Consider the following 26,570-nt stretch of genomic DNA (forward strand, 5'->3'; position numbering starts at 1 on the left):
TTCCCGTTATGTTTTGGAAACAGGAAGTGTAGTAAATCTCTGAGTTGACAACAACATCTAACTCCTGCCAGAAAGGGGGATTGCCTTTTTGTTGGCAAGGCTAGAGCTCTAACTGATTAGTGTAAGGTTGTTGTGTACTTACCACAGAATACTGCGGGGCCCAATATCCATCTTTGCTCTGTTGTGGCTGTGAAAGAAAAAAAGAGCTTATTTAGAAGAAGAAATTAGACTATCTGAAAAAATAAACATTAGTATAAAAAAAATAACCTGAACTTAAAAAGTGAAGACTTGCTATGTCATAGGGAGCCATAAATAGAGCCAAAAATGTTAATTTTGCCAAAGCAATCCCCTGGATATTTTTTGTGCTGATTTTTTCCTGTACATCCTGAAATATGATTGTGTCTACAGCATGAGGTCATCTAAGACACTGATATCTCTGTGTGCTAGTCTCATCTAGACACGTGCATGGCTGAAAACTTTGTTTCATTTTCATGTAGTTTTTCATTTTTTTTTTTATGTTTTCTGAAATTCTGATCCGTTCGATGTCACTATTTAGATCAATCCGAAGTTTTCATTTTCGGAATTTGGATCGATTTAAATCTATTTGGATGGAGCTTATATGTAGTTCAATGTGAAAATTGAGAAGAAAACAGTTTGCCCCCCCCAACCCCCCCCCCCCAAAAAATAACTATTAGCTTAGTCAGAACAATTGGATTTGAGCAGCAGGAAAGGGGGATTGTGCGGCCCCCTCCTCCCCGTATCATACCAGGTCCCTTGCCCTCAACTTGGGGCAAAGTCTACATGTTGATGCGGACAACGGCCTCTCCCCCACAACCCTAGCCCAGTGGTTGTAGGGGTCTGCCGGCAGGGGGGCTTATCTGAATCTGAGTGCCCCCTTTCTCACCAATGTGATTCATGTGACCAGCTTCAGACGGGAGGCACGAAAAAAAATGACAGCTGCCAGTACCCGCAGTTGTCACACATTCTGCAATTACATACAGATGATCACATGGAGTCTCACAAAGCAGTGTGTGAGACTCATGCGGCCGGCCCCATTCGCAAGTGTGCACGGGGCCTTAATAAATCTGCTTCTTTATCCCAATATTCTAAGACACATTAGGATCAGAAAAAAACAAGGCAATATTTTGTGTCAAAAATATATGAACCTAGCTGAGGGGGCTGTTTTGGGCCCCAAAACATACAAGTCCTGTGAGGTTCCTGTGTGCAAAATCTGGACGTGATAAACAGACAGAAATTTCTCACTCTCCTAGCAATCTCCCAGATACTTCTTTTAATGCAGGTTTAGAAAAATCAGATGGGTTGGTATGGGCAGCTCAGAGACTTGGTTAGTTTGGGTTAGTAGATGTAAGTCTTGAAGTCTTACCTGTGGTGGGGATACACTTGAACCAGCCTTTTTCTGTTGCTTCTGGTCAATGTATGCTTGGTTTGTGGCACCTGATATCCCGGATGGAGATCTGTCAGAGACACAGCAACAGTCAACAACTCATCCAATAGTTCTCATTCTGTACATCATGGGAGAACACTATGGTTAGAGCACAATCCTACTAAAACTGCAAACAACCTACTGCCTATGAATGTGGTTGCATCTGACAGAGTAAAACCGAACTCTGGACACTTTCACTTAAATATATTCCTCAAAATCCTGCACTTTCTGTGTACCAAATATCCGTCCTCCCTCTAGGTAGATGCAGGAATATGGGCACTGGGCAGCTCTACCTAAAGTGAGGACGGCTGGACACCGTATGAGGTTATTAAATGTGCAGAAGCCCAAGTTTTGCAGCTGTGATCGAGTGATCACAATTGCAATGCTTTCCAGGCTTGAATGCAAATATTAAAGAAATGCATATTTTTGTTATATATTATTAATTAGGCATTTCTTTATTTTTTGCAAAAGGTGACATTATTCTTTAACGTAAGCTGACAAGCAATTCAGAACACTAATTGCCCAGCAAAATGTCCTACTGATATTTATATATCCCTTTTGTGAGAGGATGTATCTGCTTTTCAACATAATATGTGGCACATTTTAAATATTCCCAATACTAAATGACAAAATCTGTTAGACAATCACCTTAATGGCATAAGTATGCCATATCTCCAGTCTTTCTCTTTCCTTAGGCTGGGTTCACACCTGGGCGTACTATAGGCACGTTTTTTAGCTTGTTTTTTAGCATGTTTTTTCATTCAGTGAAACGCGCGTTCAATATTCGTTTTTATACCTCCCTGGCGGTATGATTTTTTTTTTTTTTTTTTACACGCTGGGTTTACACCTGGGCATTTTTCAGCGCTGATCGAAGCGCTAAAAAACGCTTAGCAAGTGAAATCCCATAAATTCCTATGGGCATGGTTCCCACCTGGGCGTATTTCAGCCCGTGGAAACGCGCTGAAAAACGCCCTACGCCCAAACAAGCACAGGAGCTTCTTTGGGGCGTATTTCAGCACGTATCCATTGTTATTCCCGAGTGTGGCACGGGGGTTAACAAAGCGGTAACCCCGAGCCACACTCGGGAATACAGAGTAGGTCTTAGCTTGCCCACGATCCCCGTTGTGTCCTCCGGCCGCTGCTGTCTTCCGGGTTCCGTCCCTTGCGAGTGTCCGCGAAACCGGCGTAAAGTTTTAAAGTTAAAAAAAAAAAAAAAGACACCGAAAAAAAGATAGAGAACATAAAAGAAAAAAAAATCATACCGCCGGGGAGGTATAAAAACGAACGTTGAATGCGCGTTTCACTGAGCAAAAAAACGTGCTAAAAACTGGCAGAAAAAACGCACCTATAGTACGCCCAGGTGTGAACCCAGCCTAATAGATCTATGGTAATCACATTAATGCTTGCCAGTAAGTACATGGATCTTCTTAACCCTTCTTGAAATGATTCCTAACCAATATATGTAAGGATTTTTTTTAAGGTGCCTGAAAATAGGTCCTTGAATTGGTTTTAAATTGGCTACAATGCATGATTGATAGGAGCTTGTATTTAAAGGCCAAGTTCACCTATTGAATAACATTCCCTATGCCAGTGGTTCTCAACCTGGGGGTCGGGACCCCCTTGGGGGTCGAATGACGATTTGCCGGGGGTCGCCTAGCGGCTTCCGGCTACCCAGGAGAGAAGCGCTATCTCTGCTCTTTTTTTTCTGACAGGGTTAAAAGTAAACCTGCCGCTCCGTGTGCACAGTGAGAGGGAATAGCAGTCTTCCCCTCTCACCTGTCACAGAAGTTCCAGCACAGTGCTGTGCTAGGACTCCTGTATTGGAGGTAACAGGGTCAATAAAGAGAACCTGTCACCTCCAATTGCTATTACACAGGGGCTTGTTACCTCTGTGTGATAGCAATGAAGTTAAGTGGAAAAAAAATAGATAAAAAAATTATTAAAGAAATAGAAATAAAAGAATTAAAAAAATAAAAAAGCGATTAAAAAGAAATAAGAAACAAATTATTAAAAAATAAGAAAATTATAAAAAATAAACAATAATAAGGTGAGAGTCCTCCTCAGCCCTCTCCTAGGGCAGCAGTGTCAGTTCTCCCGCCACGCCGCCAGATGTCGCTGCAGCAGCCGCGTCATCCCTAAATTTTACCGTTGGGGGTCACCACAACTTGGCAAATGTTACCAAGGGGTCCCGGCCCTAGAAAGGTTGAGAACCACTGCCCTATGCAGTCAAGGGGCCAAAAACACTGTGCAGCTTCTAAACCTTTTCTTACTTTCAATGCCATAGCTGTAAGCCATATGCAGCATCCCCTCAGCCCCTGCTGTAAACGAGGATGGAGAGTGCATTGTGCATCTGCACATTTTGAACAAGGGAGAGCGCTTGCTCCTGTGATGCTCGGGTTGTGCCTTAGCGTCTAGCCAGGAGAGGGACATTTTTTGACCAGGCAGTGGGGATGCCCCATGTAGCCAGCAGATGTGGCATTAAAACTAAGCAAAAATGTAAGAAGCTGCTCAGTGTTTTAACCTACTGTGGCCCCTTGAATGCATAGTAAAATGTTATTCAAACGGTGAACTTAGCCTTTAATGGTGGCGTTAAACCTTGTTTAGTAGATTCCTTAAAGAAGTCGGGTCCGCCTGCTAACAGATTGCCAGCTCATGTGTAAACTGAACTTTTTCTGTGAAACCCAGCAGAACACTTATGGAGGGAGGACATGTCTGACTAACAGACTAAGCCAAGAGGAAACTGTGCCAGCTGGAGAGGCTAACCCCCTTTCTGACATATACGGCGTCCTAAATGGAATGTTCGAGTGCTATGCGACTCCAACTAGAGTAGAAATACTGCATTGCAGTGAAGGTGTGATCACTTGTGAACTAACTTATCTGGCCACAGTTAAATCTTCCCTGGATACCTGGACAGAGCAGAGGATGCAGCCATGCCTGACAGAGATAGGGAAGACTATGAAACTTGCATAGACTTGATAAAAAGGCAAAATTCTAGGCTGCATACATCAGCCATATCAGTAGGCAGGATTAGAGACATTAGCAGGGTGTAAGCTAGAGGCACCAAGTACAGCAGGTCAGACTCCCTAGTCTACAATCAGACATATTTCACTGCAAGGAGGAAAAAACCCTAGCTCAAGGTATGAGGCAAGATCCCAGGTACTCACAAGCTCAACTGCTGGGTGCAGCTGTAGATCAAGCCAGTATGAGCGGGCAGAAGGAACAAACTGTTATCAGAATTCCACTGGCTCTTGCAAGCAGTAGCAGCAGCGGGAATGTACTTCATCAACGCTTAATAGTGGGAAAGTGAGCATGGAGCACATGTGTGTGACACACTACCAAGTGAATCATAGCAGCGGTCACTTCCTCAGGGATTAATCCTTCCTTGGTAAAACCAGCTACAGCAGGACATTCAAAAGGCACCCAACAGTGCCAATAACAAAGTAGCTCCTGATGCAGAGCCCAAAAAGCCTACCCAACAAAGTGAGTTTTCAGAGACAGAGCCTTGCCCTGAGGCAACACCATGGCTGTGCACCTAGTACTTGAAGTCTGGAAAACACCACATGTGTAACCCAGTCACCCAAAAGTCACTTATAGGTTAGCCTTCCAACATCCAGTCCAGGAGGGATCTGGATACAGCACTCCAAAGTCAGACTGAGGAAAGGCTGATCCGATAGCTGCCATGTAGAGACTAACTAGTAAAAAAAAAGGTTAGACTTTTCTCAGCTGAAGAAAAGACATCCATCCTCCTAGGATGCAAAAACTGGTAGTATGAGGATTTATCCTAGGCTGGCCTACAACTTTTCTTTTGTTTCCTTGTATTCTCCTGTAGGTGACAGTATTACGTGACAATATATGACTTGCTGTATTCCTCATTGGATGAGAAAGAAAAAGTGATTCCTACAGCTCCAGGAAACCTATCCAATTCCTATTCCCTACTTATACAGACATTTCTTTTTTTAGTATCCTCTAGAACTATCATTCACTCTTTTTTATGAATGTCGCTCGTACTTTTGTCCACATCGCTTAAATTTCTTCCGGAACACAATCATTAACACGAGTCCAACTATCAGAGCCAGGGCAATCAGGATCACAACCACGATGAGCACAATATCTGGAAAGACAAAGAGAGAATACATTAGGTGAATGTGATCTGCTGAGTTATGAGATCTAATTTGACATCTACCATGAAGCAATTTAAAAGAAAAAATATCACCGCTCCAATTCCCATTTAGAGTTCCAGCTACCTGAGAGCCACCCGGATGCAGGTAAAAGAGCTCACTCACGTTCCAACTCGGTAAACAACAGGAAAATTACAGCACAAACATGGGTACCACCATTCAGTGTCTTTACTGAGCGTTCTTCATTCCAATAACACACATGAGCCCCGCCATACTGCCACACACCTCTAACATATTTCACCACACAAGCTTAATCATAGAGGTCTATGTTACCTACCTGTACCCCGACACTTGTCCTTTGGCTCCCCTGGTCTTGCCCGGCTCCCTAGGTTTACCTCGCTTGCATACCCTGGGTGTGTATTATTAAGCTATTGTTCCTGTTATCCTTTGTATGTGTTTGCGGTAGTATTTAGTTGGTGTCACTTTACTTATTCATGATTATTTATGTTTGCTTTTGGGTGTTAGGTTTAGTTGTGCTGTTTACAATAAATGGTATACAACTCATTGATCTTGTCTAGTGTGTTCATACTAATTTGTTCCTCCTGCATGGGTACCTGCATGCGGTGTCAGGACACCTGCGCATGGTACCCTGACACTAAGTTACTAAACTCTCAATTCACTAAGCTACAATGAGTGTAATTTGCCATTACAATTGCCATTTATAGACATTTCTCATTGCTGAAATGAATGGTTATACCATAGCAATCATTATAGCTCAGTGAATTACACTTCAAGTGAAGTATGGCAAGAGCATTTAGCAATGGTGGAACTGATACATTGGTGTTAAAGTTACCCCCGTATTAACTTCAGAGACTTTGAGAAAGCTGGCAGCTAATTGATCAGCGGTATGTTATACTTACTGGTTTCTGAGACACTGTCACAGTAAGGGGGTGTCCAGCCTTCCTGGCACTGACATTGCAGCTCATGGTCACAAACCTGAATTAAATCAAGACAGATTACATAACTATTTGACAATCAATCTAAAAATGTGTTTATTAAAAAAGCAATGAAGTGCTGTACCTGTAGCAACCCATAGGAAATCAGAATGTGCCTAAGGTAACCAAATGTAATCTTTGGTGCGGCTTTCTACATGCTGATGCTCTGTTTAATAGGTTATTAAAAGGAGAACTATGGGGTCAGGGCTTTTCCCCATAGTTCTCCTAAGGGTCACGGGAGAACACAAACTAGCGTTCTCCCGTGACCCAAAGCTCAGTATACCCGCGAGCTACAGCTCGCGGTATACTGAGACGCAGCAGCCGGGACGGATCCCGACAATACTGTCTGGATCCACCCAGCTGCGGGATTGACAGCTGGCTCTGCCTATGCAGAGCCAGCTGTGCCCTCCCCCGTCCGTTTCGCCAGTCAGGGCTGGAGGATCGGAGGGGGGAAAATCCCTGCAGGGAGCCGTGAGTGACAGCCACGGCTCTCTGCAGGGATAGATCGAGAAGTGAGCGAGCGCCGATATGTGTTCGCTCACTTCCCGATCTACTGAGCCAACCTGTGACAGTTTCATTGTCACAGGTCGGCTCAGATTATGAGGCTGAGTGAAAATCACTCGCCTCATAATTCTCCTTTTAAGAAAGCCGCCAACAATGAAAGGAGACTATGTTCATATATTAGCTACTAATATTCTAAAAATGAAATATTGACCAGAACAGTTTTTTTTAGTTCAACAGAAGATAATGGTTCAATGTGTCCAGAGAAAGGGGATTCCCTCTCCTAATCTTTTACATAGATACATAGTTAGTCAGGTTGAAAAAAGACACAAGTCCATCGAGTTCAACCTATAGAGATATGAACAAAAAAAGCCTCCACAGAACGCTACGCCCACAATTACCCATTATTTTTCGCTCCATAAGACACACTTTTTTCTCCCCAAAAGGAGGGGGAAAATGTGCCTGCGTCTTATGGAGCGAATCCCGACGCCCGAGACATGCAGTTTCGGGCGCCGGGTGAGTAGTAGGAGCCACTGCTCGTTTAATACGAGTGATCTAATGAGATCACTCGTATTAAAGCCGAGCGGCGGCGACGATCGAGATCACCATAGAGCAGACAAAGAACGGACTTTCTTCGTCTGCTCTGTGTGATCACTGAGACCGTGGCGCTGTAATCACAGCGCCACCTGTCTCAGCGGTCATTAACTGCAGCTTCTGTCACAGCTTCTGTAATAGAAGCTGTGACAGAAGCTAGTCTGTCGAGTGCTCCATAAGGCGCGCCGGACCTCCCTGCGTCCTATGGTCCGGTGTGTCTTATGGACCGCAAAATACAGTATGTAGATCAGGAAAGGCAGGAATAAAAAGTCTTTAACTTCATAACTTCAGACTTCTTTTGGGTAACTGACCTAAAATGTTCTGAAGCCTTTGGATCTGTAGAATAGCCAGGTAACTGGTCTTTTCAGAAAGAGAGGTCAGCAATGGCAGACCACATATCTGTCCTGACACAAGTGTCCTTTGACCTACACCACCCAACAACATGTTCAGTGTATAGTGAGTTCTTACCCCATGTCCTGGGCAGCTGGAAGAACAATTTACTGAACGGAAGGCGCTGTTTATATCCACACATTTCCCATTGTAACAAGCCTACAAGAAAAGGTGTATACAATTATTACATACAGGAGAAACAGGACAGTTTGAGATCTACTTGTTGTGGTATTAAATGACCACCAGTTAATTCAGTATGAGCAACCCTCAGTTATTTTCCAGACTGAGATATTGCTGGCCCGGAGCATACAAAAAACAATGAAAGGTCTAAGAGTGTATGCTTAGCTCTTGCATTATGTATCATTGAAGACCTTGTTTTTTTCCTGGGACCTGAAGAAATGTTTGCCTTAAGACAGGGATCCTGTGAGGTCCCAAAATGTCAGTTTGTGATGCCTGTTACCTCATGTGAATAAAGGACAAGGTTACCACCAGGGCCAGATTTCCCACAAGGCCAACTGAGACCTGGCCTCGGGGTGGCAGGGAGTTGAGGGGCAACAGGGACTCCTATCGCCCGATGCCAAGGACATGAAGTTCCGAGCAGGTAGCCGTTTTCTACATTTAGCTCTGCTTTGGACAAGCAGAGCTAAATGTAGAGCGGGGAAGCAGCTCTTTCGTTTACAAGTGATGTTGGCAATGTCGGCCGAGATGCCTCCTCCAAATGCTATCACACAGGGGATTGTTAGCCTGCTGTGTGAAAAAAATAAAATACATTTAAAAAAAAATTATAAATAAAAATTAAGAAAAAAAGTAAAAAAAGAAAACAAAATTAAAACTAACTCTGCCACCCCCGTCGCTTGATTTCTATTCTCTATTGGGGGAGTTGGCGGGGAGGGGGGGCGCATAGAGGAACCTGGCCTTGGGGCAGCAGAGAGAGTAAATCCAGCCCTGGTTACCACTATGTTAAGGTGTGCTGGTAAGGATCCTTATATTCTCCTGGGACCATCAAACACACACGCTCTTAAATAACCCTATATACACTTTTTCCTCATGACAGATACAAAATGTACAAAGTTTATTTTAGTTTCCCCTGTGCTTACCATTCCTTCTGCACACATTGTTCCATTCTGCACCATTCCACTCGCATGTAAAACCGCCCGACAGGAAGAAATTGATGCAACAGGTCCATTTACTGCAGGATTGGCGCCTCCTCCAGAGCAGTACAGCACTCCACACTTTATATCGCTGCACAAAATATAAATCATGTGAAAAATGTTCTCCACGATTATAAGATTTAAAATATCACATGAAAAAACAGTTATACAGATGCTGTATGTGCACACACAAGATTTATTTCTGTCTCTAGGTAGGGATCTGCTATATTTAGTAGGTCCATATGACTTGTAAAAGTGGCATGGCAGCAGGAAAAGAAAAAAATGCCTGCTCTCCTGGAAATTCTAGTTGCCTTTGATCCAATTGTTTCATGAGTCCCAGACATAGACCGAGTATGGTGATGACTCCATGCTTAGTCCATACTCCATATAATAGGACTACTGATACTTCTCTGATCCAGAACACATATGCAGATCAGGCAGGTGGACTCAAAGTAGCAAGGCTAGTGGGGCATCAAAACAGCCAGTTAGCTTTCAGAGGAAAGCAACGGTAGCCCCATATTCAGGGCCGAATTTACTCTCTCTGCTGCCCCAAGGCCGGGTTCCTCAATGCCCCCTCCCCATGGAGAATGGCAGACCTGCATACAAGTGATCCCGGCGACATCGCTGAGATCACTTGTACAAAACAAGCCGCGGCTTCCCCGATGTGCAGGGCTAAATGTAGAGAACCACTACCCGCCGGGCGCCCGGAACTTCATGTCCCAGGCATCGGGAGATAGGAATTCCACACCCCTGCTGCCCCTCTACTCTCTGCTGCCCCAAGGCCGGCCTTGGTTGGCCTTGTGGGAAATCCGGCCCATATTTCTCCTATGACTGGAGTACTTCTTTAAGGGTTTGTACACATGTGCTTCAAAAGTGCTGTTTATTTCCCAACGCCCGTCTAAAATGGTGTAGTGCTTGCTATACTATAAGGTTATACTATACTACAATAGGGTACTCACTTTGGCCCACATGCCACATAGCTATTGGCAATGTATTGGCAGTATCCATAGTTGGTGCCTCTCCTATTGTATCCAAAGCAAAGGTCCTGTCCTATTGTAGCACCTGCGGAAAGAGGTAAATTGATCATCAGTGACTCAGTTCTGAAATGATCCAGCTTGCTTGCAGCTTTACAATAAAAAAAAAAAGCATCTTATCGGTTGTTTTTTTATGGTATAAGGATTTGATAAAGATTTCACGACTGCTGCTGTGACAATCTTTGTAGATTCTGAGAGAGCATTGAGTGAACCGTGATTTCTCAGTTGATCAGTTGACGGTGATTATTGGCTGATTATGTTCCATGTTCTTTAATGTGACATTAAAGAACATGGAACATAATCAGCCAATAATCACCGTCAACTGATCAACTGAGAAATCACGGTTCACTCAATGCTCTCTCAGAATCTACAAAGATTTGCAGATCATTGCAATCAGTCAACAATATGTGCAGTACATAAAATGGAAAAAAAAAGATGCACTTGCCTGCGCCCCACATGCTCTGGCACTGGCTTTCCAAAGTAGGGCACTTCCCATTGTAGCAGAAACCTTGGCCATCATTGCAGGGATGTCCGTTGTAGATAAAGCGATCGGGTGGACATTCTGAAGACTTCCCATTACACATGTCTGCAAGGTCACAATCATCTTTTTGTGATCTGCACACAGTTCCTGCTTTCTTGATCTGCAAGAGGACAAGGAATGTCAGGAGAAAATGTAATTATATATATAGATATATATTTATATCTATATATATATATAGGTCAACAATTTTATATTCATAGTTATGCCAGCCATAGATTTATTGGCAGAGGCAAGTGTGATTTCAGGCCCCCCTTTGATAATATGTAAACAGATGTGTCACAAGCTATATATCTCTCCATTTTTAGGAAGGAACTGAATATGCATGAGGAAAAAAATACAATTTCCAGCTTCCCAACGTCTGACCCTTTCTCCCTTTAGTACAGGTTGGCAAGTTCCCAGGTCTACATAGAAATAAGAGAGTCTGGAATACCAATGTGGATGAATCTGATTCATGGCGTTGCTATAGGACCTATGATTAGGATTGCCACCTGTCTTACAGTCCGGGTTTTGAGCCCTGTATGTGTTGTGTATGGGTTTCAGCTGGCTTGCTACCCGGACACAGCACATACAGGGCTCATTGTGACAAAATGTCACAATGTCAGGTGGACAGGGGCAACTGTGGGGTCCTGGTGTTACCAAGGGTTGCCACCTTTTTTTTAAAAGAATTTACTGGAGAGAGCGAGGACAGCCAGGAGAGAGAGAGCAAACAGGCAGGAGAGAGACAGCCAGGAGAGAGAGAGAGATAGCCAAGAGAGAGAGTGAGGAGAGAAAGCCAGGAGAGAGAGTGAGGAGAGACAGCTAGGGGAAAGAACAGACTTGTAGGGTTGTCACCTCATCTGGATCCACTCTCTCCCCTGGTTGTCTCTCCTCACACTTTCCCTTTGGCTGTCTCTCCACACAGTCTCCCCTGGCACTCTCTCCTCATTATCTCTCCTCGCTCTCTCCCGTGGCTGTCTCTCCTCGCTCTCTCTCTCCTGACTGTCTCTCCTCGCTCTCCCTCTCTCTCCAAGCTGTCTCTCCTCTCTCCTGACTGTCTCTCCTCGTTCTCTCTCCTGACTGTCTCTCCTCGCTCTCCCAGCTGTCTCTCCTCTCTCCTGACTATCTCTCCTCGCTCTCCCTCTCTCTCTCCTGGCTGTCTCTCCTTTGCTCTCTCCTGTATATTCTCCATGGTGATGTTTCAGGCATTGCATGGAAACAGGGGTACCAGCCCGATCCTGTTGTGGTGGTGAAGGGGTGGTTGCTGGTGTGATGGTGAGTGGTGCCTCTACTGTGGAGCTGTCAGCTGTAGCTCCAGATGCAGTTAGTGCTCAGGAAGCATTCGGTCACACTTTCTTGTACTGTGTCAATCCTTGAGTTGTCCATACTTGCCAGCCCTCCTTGTCATATGACCATTGCAACATTTAATTGCTTGTATCCACAATCAGTAGGCCTGTTGTGTTTTAAGATAGGAACTGAAATGGCTCATTTTTATGCAATGATGTAGAGCACAGAAATGCACATTGGTACAGTGGCAGTGGGGTTTGGCATAAGGGCTGGGAATGGAAAGATGTAATGCTTTATCCTCTATAACTATATTATATTTCTACATTATTGGACATTCCACTTACCTTACAATTCTCACAGCATTCTCCATCTGCACACTGGGCTGTAACTTTGAATTTGCAGGTGGCAGCATCACAGCAAGGGTTGGTACATTCCTGCAAAACAGTCAGTAGTACATATTCATGAACAAACCTAGAACACTGACACTGCTCCCCAGCTAAGAGCATATCTGCACACCACCAGGCAGTGCCAATTCATGCCAACCAAGAATAATGGGGTGGTCTGTCCCAAAAATGGATGCACCCACTGTTTTTCGGCCACGTATCAATCATAAAATGACATAGTGATCATTAACAATAAGAATGGATTTGTGCTTAAAGATTTTAAAGCATCTGAATTGCTATAGAAAGTGCCATATTGTGATTTTTAAAGACCAAAAAAAAACAAACCCCCATTTACCGTTATTTAAAAAAAAAAAAAAAAAGGGATGTGGCAGAATTTTGTTGAAAGTCTTTCATACAAGGAGCATCTATGTACTTCCAGAGGCATAACAAAAATTAGAAAGCCCCCCAGTCCTCCTCCCCGGATGGCCAACTGTTTCAGAGATTGAGTCATTGTAAATACAAACTGCTATCAAAAGTGCCATCCGAAGACAATAACTTTCTAAATTTTTACAAAGACTTAAGGTGCCCATACACCTTACGACCATCGCAAGACTTTTGTCTTGCGATGGTCGTATGCTTATTGAAAGCAACCTTTAAGGTGCCCATACACTGCTCGAAACTCTCATACGAGAATCGGGCGAAATCCTGAGATCGTACGAGAATCGAGCAGTGTGAACGAAGACGTGCGACCGTTTCTACTGTACGGTCGCACGTCTTTTGTCGAACCAACATGCTCGAAAACCCGCCGAGAATCGTACGATTGTAGGGCGGGTTTCTAGCCTGCTCGTCCGATAGCTGCGGAACGGGCCGGTGTGGGCAGATCGTACGAGCTTTCAATAAGCATACGACCATCGCAAGACAAAAGTCTTGCAATGGTCGTAAGGTGTATGGGCACCTTTACAGTACAACATTTTTGGAAAGCCCCCCTGGTTGGCCAGTGGTGTCAGATGTGGGTTATTTCAAACAACAAACCTGTACATGATTATCTCCAGCCAGATATCCTACCAGATAATTACCTTTACAGTGCCGCAGTCACAGTCTTCGCCTATCTCAGTGAATTTGTTGCCACACATAGAAGGGGACTTAATAAACTCTTTTGATGGCTCAACTTTCATACATGCTGGCATTCGGTTGAAAATGAACTCCTGGAAGTTTGTAATACTGCAGGGACTGAAGAGACGAGGAGTGTTATAGCTGTATGAAGAGAAAATGGTAAAGGTTCAGTATTGTGTTGTCATGGGCAATGCTTCATTTATGAATGGTCTTGAATCTCTCAATCATAATTTCAGCATCATAAACAGGACAAAATATGGAATAAAACAAATTTTTAATCTACAGTATCTCTATATATTTTAATACTGACCAGGGCTGTCCCTATAATGAGGCGGTTGCCTCATGTGGCATCTTATTGGGTCACGTGAGCTCTTAGTAACCTATTATGCTCTGGCCCAGCTCACTGACGTCACTGGTTGCCAGGAGCTGAGCAGAATGCTTTGGCTGGTGTCCCGCCCAGCTATTGGCAACCAGTGATGTCAGTGAGCTGGACAGGATGCCAGATGGAGGAAACGTGCACCCCCCGCTGCGCTGCCAACACACCCACTGAGCGCTGCACCCAAACACCCCTTCTCCCTGTGGCCTCAGGTGGTGAAAAATGTAGGAACGCCCTTGTTACTAACACTAAAAGATGGGTTTTTTTTTTTTTTTTTTTACTTTTTGTCCATGGATTGAAGAGGTTAATGGACTGTAAGAGTAGACAAACCCACCTCAGAGTGGGTGCCATGATACAGGAATCGGCAGGACAGTTGCAAGAGCTGGTGTCATGATTCATCCCCAGGTTGTGTCCCATTTCATGAGCAACTGTGGCACCAACAGAGACGGCGACCCTGCTGTGATCCTGGAAGTAAAAGGAAAGAGTCAGACAGCAAAAGACAATCACACTTTAGAAGACAAAGTCAGAAGATGGAGTTTGAGACAATTTTAAAGCGGATGTAAACAATGAACTTTCTCTTATCTGCTCCCTTTTGGTTTGTTAAATAAACCATTGAAAGTATTTTGTTATATCTGATTTCCCCCCCTTTGAGGGTCTTTATAGAAGGTGAGCGGCCCCACTGCGAGGGTAGTATACTGTGGTGCAAGGTGCCACTTGGCAGAGTATCAGAGATGCACGTGGCTATTTGAACACTTGGGAACGCAAACACATTTGTCAATTGTTTGCTTTCACCATATGAAAAATAGACATTTAAGTTTTATTGATTGAGAGACATTTTGAGGCACATATTGTTGGAATTAAGAAAAACATAGTTTTTTGGCACTTTATAGTTGCAATAGTTAGTGTTACATTATAGGTTATTTTGTTTGTGGTACAGGAAGGCTGGGGTATAGAATAAAGTGGATGGTGGAAGTAAGCAGGGATATGGGAATACACGGATTGGTTAATCTCTGATGATAGTGACAACCATATTATGTGAAGGTGATATTGGATATACCTGACCGTAGAAGAGAGTGCATAATCGTGCTTCTGCCTTGTGTATCCTTGTGGTCTCACCACAGCCTATGGGAAGGGGGAGGGCTTCTGACCTCTCCTTCCCTGGATAGATCCTTACTCGTCCTGAGATACCCAGATAGATATATTGCCTCTTATCCCCTGAGGAAGCATATCAGCGAAATGCGTTAGGAACAAAAAGGCACATATCTAATTCAATACATTGAGCACATCCAAGGTGTACTGGTCAGGGTAAGCAGAATTGGTGTACAACACTAACTTGCTATCAGTGTATACTGTGTTGAGCTCAAAGTTCTACTATAAGGCCAACATGCTGGCCATGTCCTGTTTTGTGATCTGCTTATAGAGGTATTGAAAAAAAAGTAATCTCACCTGAATGACACCACAGGAATGGGCTTCAGAACACATAGTACCCACAAAGGCCAATCCAACTGTAGCACCCTGAAAATCTGTGTCCCTGCAAACACAAGCAAGTCAAAGATGAATACAAAACTTATTTGAAAACATTTCATTTTACACAGTCAACATAAATGGCTAATATATTTAATGTAGATCTAATAACCTGTTTGTTATTCTAAAGAAAACAGGTACCTTAGAATTCCCACCCCTTGTTTCTGGAAAGTTGCACAACATTGTCCATCTCAGTGGTGGCATCCATAACTGGAAGGACCAAGGATTTAGGAAAGTCTTTGTGCCACTCTGCAGTGCAGCAATTTAGGTTTCTGTACAAATTCACATGAAACATGTTCAGGAACTACTGGAATGTGGACAATTATTTAAACTGTCCAATCATTAGTATTTGGTTATTTCATGACATGAAGGAAAGATTCTTCATGACCCCTTACATTACTATGTTGTCCTGTTTGTTCTCTAAAGGCAGAATCGTGTCTTTATGGAGCTGGCGTTTTGCACAGGTGCACACTCATGCTGGAACAGAAGAGGGCCTTCCCCTAGGCATTATCAGTACCCTTCATCTGAACTCATCAATTTGGAGGGGTGTCCAGATACTTTTGGACATATAAGATTCTTCATGACCCCTTACATTACTCTTTTATCCTGTTTGCTTTATAAAGGCAGAATTATGCCTTAAGGCCGTGACACACTGCACGCGAAGCAGCGCGGAGCGGTGGCGCGCTGCCTTTGCGAGCAGTGTGTCATGTCACTTTCTTCTCGGCACCTCAGCTTGCGAGAGCTCGCCGAGCTGAGCGTGCCGAGATGAACAATTTCAACTTCAGCCAATTGGCTCGCGCGTATAAACCGGCGCGACGGGATGCGACGTCTGCCCGGTTGTTACAGACGAGCCGATTGGCTGAAGGTGCAGTCAATCATCTGACTGCACTCAGCTCACACACTGCACGCGAAGCTCCGTGCCGGAGAGCTTTGCTTCGCTCTGCACGGCTTCGCGTGCAGTGTGTCACGGCCCTTAATGGAGTTGGCTTTTTGGACAGGGGCACGTTCATGCTGGAATCAAAAAGGGCCTTCCCCTAGGCATTAACAGTACCCTTCATCTGAACTCATTAGTTTGGAGGGGTGTCCATATACTTTTGGACATATAGTGTATGTATCACCACCTATGCTTTCCTATTAGGAGGTAGCAACTGCACAAATAAGAAACCAAGTAGCGTCCGCATTGATGGGGTGCTTACGTTATAAACTGGGCATTGTCATTAAATATTCTTGGGAGCAAAACTTGTTTTCTCCATGTACAGAACCTGTCAAGATTTATGTTGGCTGAGGTTGAGACTTCAAAGAGGTCTTTCTTATCCCAGAATTCGATCCCAATTAGTGCCACAAATGTACCGATTTGTTTATACACCTAGAAGAGAGTAAGCAAAAGATCCGTCAATTCTGCACTAAACTCACAGTTACAAGTTACGCTTAGTACACAGCAAGGTCAAGAAAACTGGGAAAAATTGGCCAACAGACATTATTATTATTTGTATTAATATTATTATTCTTAATAATAATAATCATGTCTATTATTTAGCTTATTTAAAAATGTACATTCTCAAAGCGCTTTGCAAGAGAAAGAAATACAACAACAGATACTAGACATGTGCGATTCGTTTAGAATCAAATTTCATATGAATTTTCTGAAATTCCGACATTCAGACACATCCGAATTTCCAAATTCCAAAGCATCCGAATCTGAATTTCCATTTCCGAATTTCGGGCCAATAACATGTGTTTTATGTGGCAACATGGGAGCCATATACAGTATATACATATAATACAAAAGCTGAGGCTCCTAGACCCGAATGGCATTCGGGATCCAAATTTCCCAATTGCATTCGAGAGCTCCCGAATGCCATTCGGGTCTGGGAGCCTCAGCTTTAAAAATATATGTATATGGCTCCCAAACCCGAACGGCATTTGGGAGCTCCCAAATGCAATTCGGAAATTCAGGTCCCGAATGCCATTCAGGTCTAGGAGATTCAGCTTTAGTATTAATATCTGTATTTGGTTTTCTGTGGTATTCACAACGAATATTCATAAACTCATCCGAAACTTACGACAATTCGTATTTCGTCTGAATCCGAAACCCAAACCGAATTGAATTTCGGATCTGAATCCCGAAAGAATGAAATATACGAACCAAATTTTTCTACAGCTTACATGTCTAACAGATACACACACACACACACAAAATGAACAGTTAGGTAAAGTCTTGTCTAAAGAAGAAAAGTTTCAGCTTGGATTTGAAAGAGTTTACAGAAGTTTACTCTGATGTTCCTGTGAACAGGAACAGGAACAGTTTGAAGTACACACAGAAGACCAGAATTAGAGGAGTGAAGGTTGCGATGGCGGGAGTGGTGATAAACGTTCAGACAGATAAAGGCGTCAAGCCATGCAGAGCCTTACAGACAAAGGACTCCAGCATATGAATAATATTATTACTTACACTAGACCTAATCAGGATTCAAGTTACAACATCTTGGCGTGGATTTAGGTATCTCGGCAAGTAGAGCATTACAAGAGTCAAGTCGGGAGAACACAAGTGTTTTGATCAGCTTTTCAGCCACAGTGTGTGATAACATAGGACGTAGTTGAGCAATATTTCTTAAGTGAAAAAACGATGTCCTGACAATATTCTTTACATGAAGATCAAATGTTAAGCTAGCCTCAAACATCACACCAAGATTTTTCAATTTAGACTGAAGCTAAAGTACAGTACCATCTACAGATAGAGTTACAGGACTGGCTTTACATAGCTAATGGGGGTTCCAATAAGCATGACTTAAGAAAAACAGCCAAAAATTAGAATCCAGTTGAGTGTGGTTGTATTTCTGAGTATCGGATCGGCATAGAAGTGATAATTAAGGCAATGTGACAAAAGTGGAAACATGTATTTGCTAAAAAGTAAGGGACTCAATATTGTACCCTGAGGGACACCGGACTTAACTGGACCAATTTCAGACTGGAATACACCAAGGGAAAGAAAGTGATAGTGATCAGTAAGATGAGACTTGAACCATTTAAGAGCAATTTTGGAAAACTCCAAATATGGTTTCAAGGCAAGAAAAAGATTGTAGTCTACAATGTCAAAGTCAGTACTTAGGTCAAGGAGAAAAATAGATTGGGAGTTGGATCTGAAGCTATAAAAAAGGTCATTAGTGACCAAGGTGGTTTCTGTGCTGTGCAGTTGTCAAAAAATATATTGGAGAGGTTCAAACAGGTTATTTACAGTCAGGTGATAAGACATGGTAGCACCTTCTAAAATCATAGCAAGGAAGAGTAATTTAGATATGGAGTGAAAGCTGTTTAACTTGTCCAGGTGCTCAATGAATCATTCATTAAATAGAACTAAAACAAGATTTAAATAAATGGCAGGGAATCAAGTCTGCTGGTGGAAGATTTTAGATGAACCTGTAAAGTTGGGTAATCCAGGAAGAGATATGGAAGAACCATGTGTTGTGGAACAAAATGCAATGCCGGACATAGTCCGTCTTGGAGGTTAAAAAAAAATAAAAAATCTAAGTCCTGTTTCAAAACTGTGCTGAGGCTGGTAATGTAGAGGGACAGTGCGGTTTTAGCATTCTTTTGATGGTGCTGTAAAGCTGTCTAGGGTTGCTAAAATGTTTTTTCAATGGTGTGGGAGAAATAGGCAGAGCTAGCAATTTCAATTGTATCCTTATATACTGAATGTAGGTTCTCTATGGATAATGAAGAATGGGGCCAGAATGGTGCCACCTCTGCTAAAGTTTCTAGGAGGCTGCTTTATTGACCTCAGGCAGTTATTGTACCAGTGAGTAGAATGAGAAAAGGAGACAGTTTGAGGTTTTTTTTTTTAAGGAGCACAGGTGTCAAGGGAAGTTGAAAGATCACAACTAAGGAAATGTATTTCAGCAAGACGATCAAAAAAAAAAAACGGAGCAACAAGATAGGAAGGAAATAATTAGCAAATTTGGGTTAATCAATAGAAGCCCAGTTGAGGCAATTTCCAGACGGAAAGGTGTTAATGTGCCCATACACCTGCCGATTATCGTACGATAATCGCGGGAAATCCCGCAATCGTACAATAATCGGCAGGTTTATGGAAGGCGTGCGACCGTTTCTACTGTACGGTCACATGTCTTTTGTCTCCCAAGCAGGTTCGAAAACCCGCCGAGAATCGTACGATCCTCGACGGGTTAGTGGCGTTCTCGGGAGACAAATGCCACACGGGTTGTGCGGCATTGGAGTAATCGGAGGCCCGCCCCTCAGCGGGGCGGGCTTTTGATGATCGCAAGTTCGATCTGCCTGTCCAAGATGGGCAGATCGTACAAGCTTTTAATTACTTTACAACCATCGCATGACTCATGTCGTGCGATGGTTGTAAAGTGTATGGCCAGCTTTAGAAACTAGAAATTCCAGATTGAAAAGATTAGCCATATAGTAACAGTCCTAGGCCAAGGGAAGAGCAAAAGGTGGACAAAAATAGTAATTTACAATGATAAGGTCCAAGGTTTTTCTTTTGTTATGCGTTGGGGCAGCAAACAAATGCAGTTAGCTCAAAGTACCAAAGCAAAGCCAGAAAACCCTTAGCTAACCTGCAAGAGTCTGAGACAATGTGAATAATAGGTATAAGAATTATCTTAAAACGGAGTCATAAAAATGAAAGTTGAAAAGCAAATCCACCTAAGAAGGCTTTACAGAGTTTGGTGTTTGAAAAACAGTAACAATAACAGAAGAATGTGGAACAGCGACATTGAGGACAAGACATTCACAAGAAGACCAATACTAGATTATATTATAATTATTATAGCAACAGGGCATACATTGTACAGCAAACTGTAAATAACAATGATGCCACCTCCTCTGCCAGATTAACATGGGAGGTCAAACAACCTATACCCTGAGGGATACGTTGGTTGAAAAGGAATAGTTTAGGTTGGAGTTGTGCTTTAACCTTTCCATCATTGCACCCTGTAGGCACACAACCTTTGACACTTAAAACAATACCTCTCTGCTACGATCACAGCAGGTACCAAAAGCAATTTCTTGTTTTACTGGTCCTAACCCATATCAGAATATTGTGACAGTGGGTAATATGCATAGAAGACATGACTGTATATCTAACGATGGTGGCCTATATCAGGAAAATGCTTCTTCTTTGCCTCTGATGTCTACAGGCACATACCTGTTTGTGGCTGATGGTAAATCTGACCCTGGTTTTAAATACAATGCAAACAAGACCAATACACAATAAACCTGCAATAAATATCTGTACGTAGCCTTATGTGCGGTAGAAAACTACTGAAAAACAGCAAAATGTCTACAGTTGTAAGAAGGATATATATAAACTTACCTCATTGACATAATTTATTATCTCAAAAATTCTTTTTTGTAAGTCTTCTTTGCTGTTGTTATACTTTACAAACTGAAGAGAAAGAAGGACAATTGTGTTTAAATAGCATTTACTCTCTGTAAGGCGTGACATTTTATAATATAGTGCCACATTGCTGTTCTTTAGTAAGTGGTACATAGAGGGCAATCTGTATACTGCATAGAAGCCATGGTTTCCATACACATCATTGATGATGGCCAAGAAACCTGAAACAGCTGTGTGCAGTCTGGAACAAAATGCTTTATATATAAGGCTATATTTGCACTATGATCTAGATGTTAATCTGGTCAAGTGGAGGAAAAATCAATAATTTGCATGGCTCCATCCACTGCCCTGAGATTAGGATTAATCAGCCTATTTTTGGGATATGTGATAATAATACATGTGAATACCTTCTGTTTTAAAAATGGGCTACATACAAAACCGTTAAAACACACTTCCAATATATCTGTTGACCAAAGTAACCAAACTTTGCCCCCCACTGGGGTGAAGTTACAATTTCCATCATGCATTTGTCTCTGGAGATCTTGCCTGTCAGTCTTGTGATGCCTTATGGGACTAGACGGACAAAGTTTGGGTACCCCTGACGTAAGAGAACAATAAGTTCTGCAGATAGTGTCCTGACTGAACCTGGATTTGAACCAGGTACCTCAGTGTTGCAAGGCAGCAGTGCCAAGCATTGAGCTGGCCAATAAAATGTGAGTGCCCTTGGCATGCAGTGGCAACCTGTTTGCTTCCACATGCCTGGCTGGATATTCTTTTGAACATAATTCTTAGCAAACTGGAGGAACAATCCTGAAGAAAAAAGGGACATCTGGCAATAATGAGTACACGTCACGAGACACAATTCCTCATAGCCCTGTGGGTTCATGTTATAATATAACAATTTTTCAATATAACACTAATTTTGAAGAAAGAATTGCATCTCTGAAAAACCAACTGCCCTAAACTGGGTGGTTCCCAAAGCAAATGACCATTTTCAGCTTAAACGATCAATCAGTTCCAAAGGAAAATCTAATCTAATTTGACCAAACCAATTTTTCTTTGTGGAGTTGGACTATTGTTTTGAAGTAAAAGATTGAAATGATAAAATCTACAATCATTTTTAATTCGGTTTATAGCCAGGATGAGGAAGGCTTGTCTCGGAAAAATGAGCCAGAGCTCAAAATTGTAGATTGTTCAGTCTACATAGTGTATTCCTCGTAGTGGACTGCCAAAGCCTAGGACTATAGACAGTTTAGTCTACATAAAGGGTCAGACTCATCCTATACCTCTTAGGCTCCATTCACACTGGAGCGGCTGTCGAATACATGTGGAGCCACTCTAAACAGAAAAAAACTATGCAGTTTAACGTGCATTGCTCAGACTAATAGCCGCAAATTAGCGGAATCCGTGCAGTTGTTTCACATATAGCGCTTGCGTCCCTTGCAGTTTTCCGCACGGAAAACCACGCGGCAAATGCAAACGCTATATGTGAATGGAGCCTTAGTGAATGGCATGGGCTTGTAGCCTTGTGTGACCCTAGTCCCAGAAATAAAACTTGGTAGTTGGTCCTACTAGATTGAGACCAATGGCACCTACTTTGGACGTCTCATGCAATAAAAGTTAACCATGTGCTAGATCAGGGGTAGGCAACCTTGGCACCAGCTGGAATGCTGAGGTTGCCTACTCCTGTGCTAGATTTAAAGCTCTATGAAGGTCTGCAGAAAATGCTAGCAACACAGATAAACTGATGTTTTGGACACTCATATGCAAGTGTTGATTATACATACCATGGTTTTATCTGCCACAAGGTAAAGCTGGACATACTTCTGAGAATTGAAGAAGTTTAGTTTCTGGAGAAAATGAGAAGGGAAAAGAATATAAGGAGACAGGAATAGAACATAATAGATATATAACATATTATGTTATGTTCATAACATAATAGAACATAAGGGAACATTAAGCTAACACTTAGCAAGTCAGAGCTATACGCCATGCAAACCTTTGGTGCCCTTGGTGGTGTCTCACTAGGGAAGATTTGGAGAGATTTTTTTAAAAATTGTCAATTTTACCTGAGCCAAAATTAGTTTCAAATTTAGCCATGTGGACTATATAGGCAAAAGTTTGTTAAAAAAAATTGCATGGCTTATTCTATCAAAGTGATGTGATCATCATGGCAGCACATCATGATCCAATGGCTTTGTATATATACAAAGCCATGGCAGTACTTACTTTGTTTATTAACACAGCCATATCACTGACAGTGCCAGCACCCAATGAAATGTGTCCATTTGTATTATAGGTAAGGTTAGGATTCCTCAATCTAAATGCCATGTTTCCAGCTTATGAGGGGCTGCTTTCTAGCACAAGGGCATGTGCAGGATAGGACCGTCTCTTAGCAAGCTATTTAATGCCCATTGTACCATACAAACCATCTTCATTTCACCATCACCGTTGACTCCAATACTCCTCTCCAAGATTTCAGCAAAGCACAAATTCTCAGTTTCACTAATCCCTACTGGCTCTGTAAGTTGCCACTTCTCATAGTAGATATATGTGACAGTATTTACAGTGGCTATAATATCAGTTAAAGATTTGGCGCAACAGGATTATAAGACGTCTCACCTCAGCATTGCTGCCCGATCGGGAAGATTTTAAAACCTTTCCTTCTGTCCACGTTGTATTGGTTACACCGCAGGTTTTGGGGGTCTCTTCCTTGTCTTCATATATAGCATGTTCTCCATCGTCTGTCTGATTGAGAGGTTCAATCAAGAATCGGCGATTACGAGTATGAATGACGCCACTAAAATGACAGTAAAATAAATCTCATTACCCTGCTCCTTACCCCAGCTCACCCTGATCCCCCCCTCCTAGCTTAGCTCCCCCTGCTCCCCCTCCCTAACAGAGTACTGGCTCTGTGCTTAGAGATTAGAAGTCTGGACGGCTGCTGAGTCTCTGTTGGTAGGGGGACGGGAGGCTAGCTTAGACAAAGTCTTCAATGCTTCTGCTGTAAACATTGAGGATGAATTGCTCAACAGCACCTGTAGCTACCGAGGTCAGTTATGGATTGTTTTAAAGCCAATTTAATTCTAGTTAAGAACATACAACCATTTCCAGGTACAATAGCTGCTTGATTATGTCTTACATTATGGAGGCAATTCAAATTATGCCTTCTTTCTAATTTTTTGGTGATTGGCACAGAAGATAGGACTATATATAGTTTCTAGGTAGGGATTTGTATGTCATCATGGTGGAAGAGTATGGCAACAATGTCCTCTCACACAGACAGCAGGTTAATAGGAAGTAGGTTGATGTCTTGAGTTTAGTCAAAGTAGATATAGCATTTTAATGTCATTTGTAGTCCTATACACCTGACTCCTGTAAAAAATTTTGAGGTTGGTGCTCTCAAAAGGAAATTGGTTTCTGCTTTTCTTAGTTTTATTGTGCAATGCCCTAATCTAGCATTTGACGCGCAGTGGCCAGTTGCAGCTAAACAAGATGTGAGAACAGAAAACAGACTTAGGACACAAATGTTTGCTCTAATTAAAGATAATTATCCATCATTTTAAAAGAGATAAAACATGGCAGCTATTTAAAACCTGCTAGCATTACCTATGCATTTTCTAACATCTTACCTAAGGCCATTGCAAATACAGATGGAGACCAGAGAATCAACATCCTGTTTTGTATGTCCCTGATAGCAGCAGTGATCCTGCAAGAGACCAAACACAAGAAGATTAATAAGACATAACACCCACATAACTAGGGTTGCCACCATTTCTTCAAATGAAACAAGAATACTCAAGGGGCATGCACGGCAATTCTTTTTTTTTTTTGAGAATATAGGAGAGAGCGAGGAGAGGCAGCCAGGAGAGAGAGCAAGGAGAGACAGCCAGGGGAGGGAGTAAGGAGACCTTCTGTAGAGGATTACAAATCCCAGTAATACATTATACAGCAATACAAAATTATATGAAGCTACATACTCTGTGTTGCTCCGGGGTGGCAGCCTGATGTCTCTGGGGTCTCAAGTGGCCTGTGCGGGCTCTCACCAGGGCTGTGCACACTCTCAGGTGGACTCTGTGAGCTCTCAGGTGGACTCTTCGGGCTCTCAGGTGGGCTGTGCTTACTCTCAGGTGGACTATGCGGGCACTCAGGTGGACTATGTAACCCGGACACAGCCTTCTAAACCCGGACTGTCCGGGTCAATCCCAGGCAGGTGGCAACTCTGTTTTTATTAATTAGCAAATAACTTTGCCATGCTTTGTACCAGAAACATAATTTTGTTTTCATTTTTAATGGGACTGTCCTTCAACTGTTTGTAGGCTGGACAATTTTCATTATTATTATTCAATTTTATTATCCTTAGTAGGTAGAGTAAGTTTGGCAATGAGAGCTGCAGGATATGATTAAATAACTGGGCGAAGAGGGGAGAATGAATGTAGAGTGAAAGATGGTCCTTGAGAAGGTCTAATGCCTACTCACAATTAATCAGCAGGCCTTATATAAAACAGCCACTGAGCCCATATCCAGAACATAATATTCCCCATTTACCAGATTCTCTGGGCTGGTTGTCACTCGAGTCCCATCATTCAGATAGGTTGTCTCTGTGTAATTTTCTGATAGCAGTCCCCTGTAGATAACACCAAAGAAAAGTAGAACATTAGCTGCAATTGTATGAACATGCAACATAATGCATTTAATAGAACAGACACACTGTGAACAAGCAAGAATTAGCGACAGGGACATGTTTTCTGTGTCTGCTCTTCTGTTCTGCTAAGTTGCAGTTCTTGGTCAACAGAAAGGTCCTTTATTATTATATTGTACCAATGACAGCTCACCACAAGTCTCCCTCTAGAACAAACCAACACGTCTTTGCAAAGCCAGCACTCCCTGTGTTGAGCTAAAAGGCCATGTTTATTAAAATCAGGATTTTAGACCACATTCAGTTAAATTACCTTTTAGCACAAAGCTGGGAGTGCTGAACCCACACCTCTGGGGCCTTATATACAGCCCAAGGGGCGCTATTGGCCCTTGGTTTTGCCGACGGCCTCTTGATCCCCGGCACCCAGCAGTGAGAACATTGATTTTTAAAGTAGCTGTAGTGATCTCCAGCAATCTGCAAGTAATATCTCGCCAATCTCTGACTGTCTCCGTCCCCAGGTTGATCTAGTAAGTGTGCAGTCTCTGATAGTCTTCTTAACGTTACATATACTGAACATTATGTGTGGCCGCTTTGTGACATCAGTTGCACATATTTGCAGGCACACAACCAATTGGAATATAATTCAAATCTGACAAGCAAAGTATTTTGTTCAGTGTGGTCATTTGAGTCCATAGTCCTCATATTGGCTGATTGATATTCCCATCGGACACTGGTCAGCTTTGCGATTACTGTTCATGAGGTGGTTCCTTAAAGCACGTACCTAAAATGGGTCATGATTCTGACTGCTAGAGAATTGGTACTTTAAAAAAAATCAGTCCACCCTTCAAGTGGGTTTTATTTCGATGGGCTGAGACAGCCATTGGCTTCTTTTAGATACTCCCAAAAATGAGATCTCCCTACCATATTTCTCAGCTTTGTTCCTGTCCTACCCACCTTTGTGTGCTCCAGAACATCCTGCTGCATTTCCCATGGTATAAAGTGAAAATTCTAATAGGGAGAGTGTCACCCCCTCATAATGATCACCAAGTGAAGAAATCCCCAAGTTGCTCAACTTTATATTACCTTTGAAAAACTAATTATCAGGGCTGAGTGGATTGACCCTTTAAGTAGACATAACCACG

General features: G+C 42.6%; 1 protein-coding gene across 1 annotated transcript in view; it reads right to left on the reverse strand.

Moving 5' to 3' along the window:
• LOC108794698 (zinc metalloproteinase-disintegrin-like crotastatin) overlaps positions 1-26,570 on the reverse strand; it is a 58,244-nt gene that overhangs the window by 1,545 nt on the left and 30,129 nt on the right. Inside the window, exons 4-21 of the mRNA XM_018565786.1 lie at positions 25,338-25,416; positions 24,422-24,498; positions 23,412-23,589; positions 22,577-22,639; positions 20,766-20,837; positions 16,624-16,793; positions 15,350-15,434; positions 14,238-14,368; positions 13,491-13,668; positions 12,376-12,465; positions 10,673-10,868; positions 10,153-10,255; positions 9,140-9,284; positions 8,121-8,201; positions 6,483-6,558; positions 5,453-5,555; positions 1,385-1,475; positions 143-187 (exon numbers count right to left, since the gene is read on the reverse strand). Of these exons, the coding sequence (XP_018421288.1) occupies positions 143-187; positions 1,385-1,475; positions 5,453-5,555; positions 6,483-6,558; positions 8,121-8,201; positions 9,140-9,284; positions 10,153-10,255; positions 10,673-10,868; positions 12,376-12,465; positions 13,491-13,668; positions 14,238-14,368; positions 15,350-15,434; positions 16,624-16,793; positions 20,766-20,837; positions 22,577-22,639; positions 23,412-23,589; positions 24,422-24,498; positions 25,338-25,416 (1,963 nt within the window). The remainder of the gene's footprint in view (positions 1-142; positions 188-1,384; positions 1,476-5,452; positions 5,556-6,482; positions 6,559-8,120; positions 8,202-9,139; positions 9,285-10,152; positions 10,256-10,672; positions 10,869-12,375; positions 12,466-13,490; positions 13,669-14,237; positions 14,369-15,349; positions 15,435-16,623; positions 16,794-20,765; positions 20,838-22,576; positions 22,640-23,411; positions 23,590-24,421; positions 24,499-25,337; positions 25,417-26,570) is intronic.

Source organism: Nanorana parkeri, unplaced genomic scaffold (assembly GCF_000935625.1).
Source record: "Nanorana parkeri isolate BGI_ZX_2015 unplaced genomic scaffold, ASM93562v1 scaffold887, whole genome shotgun sequence".
Classification (NCBI taxonomy): Eukaryota; Metazoa; Chordata; class Amphibia; order Anura; family Dicroglossidae; genus Nanorana; species Nanorana parkeri.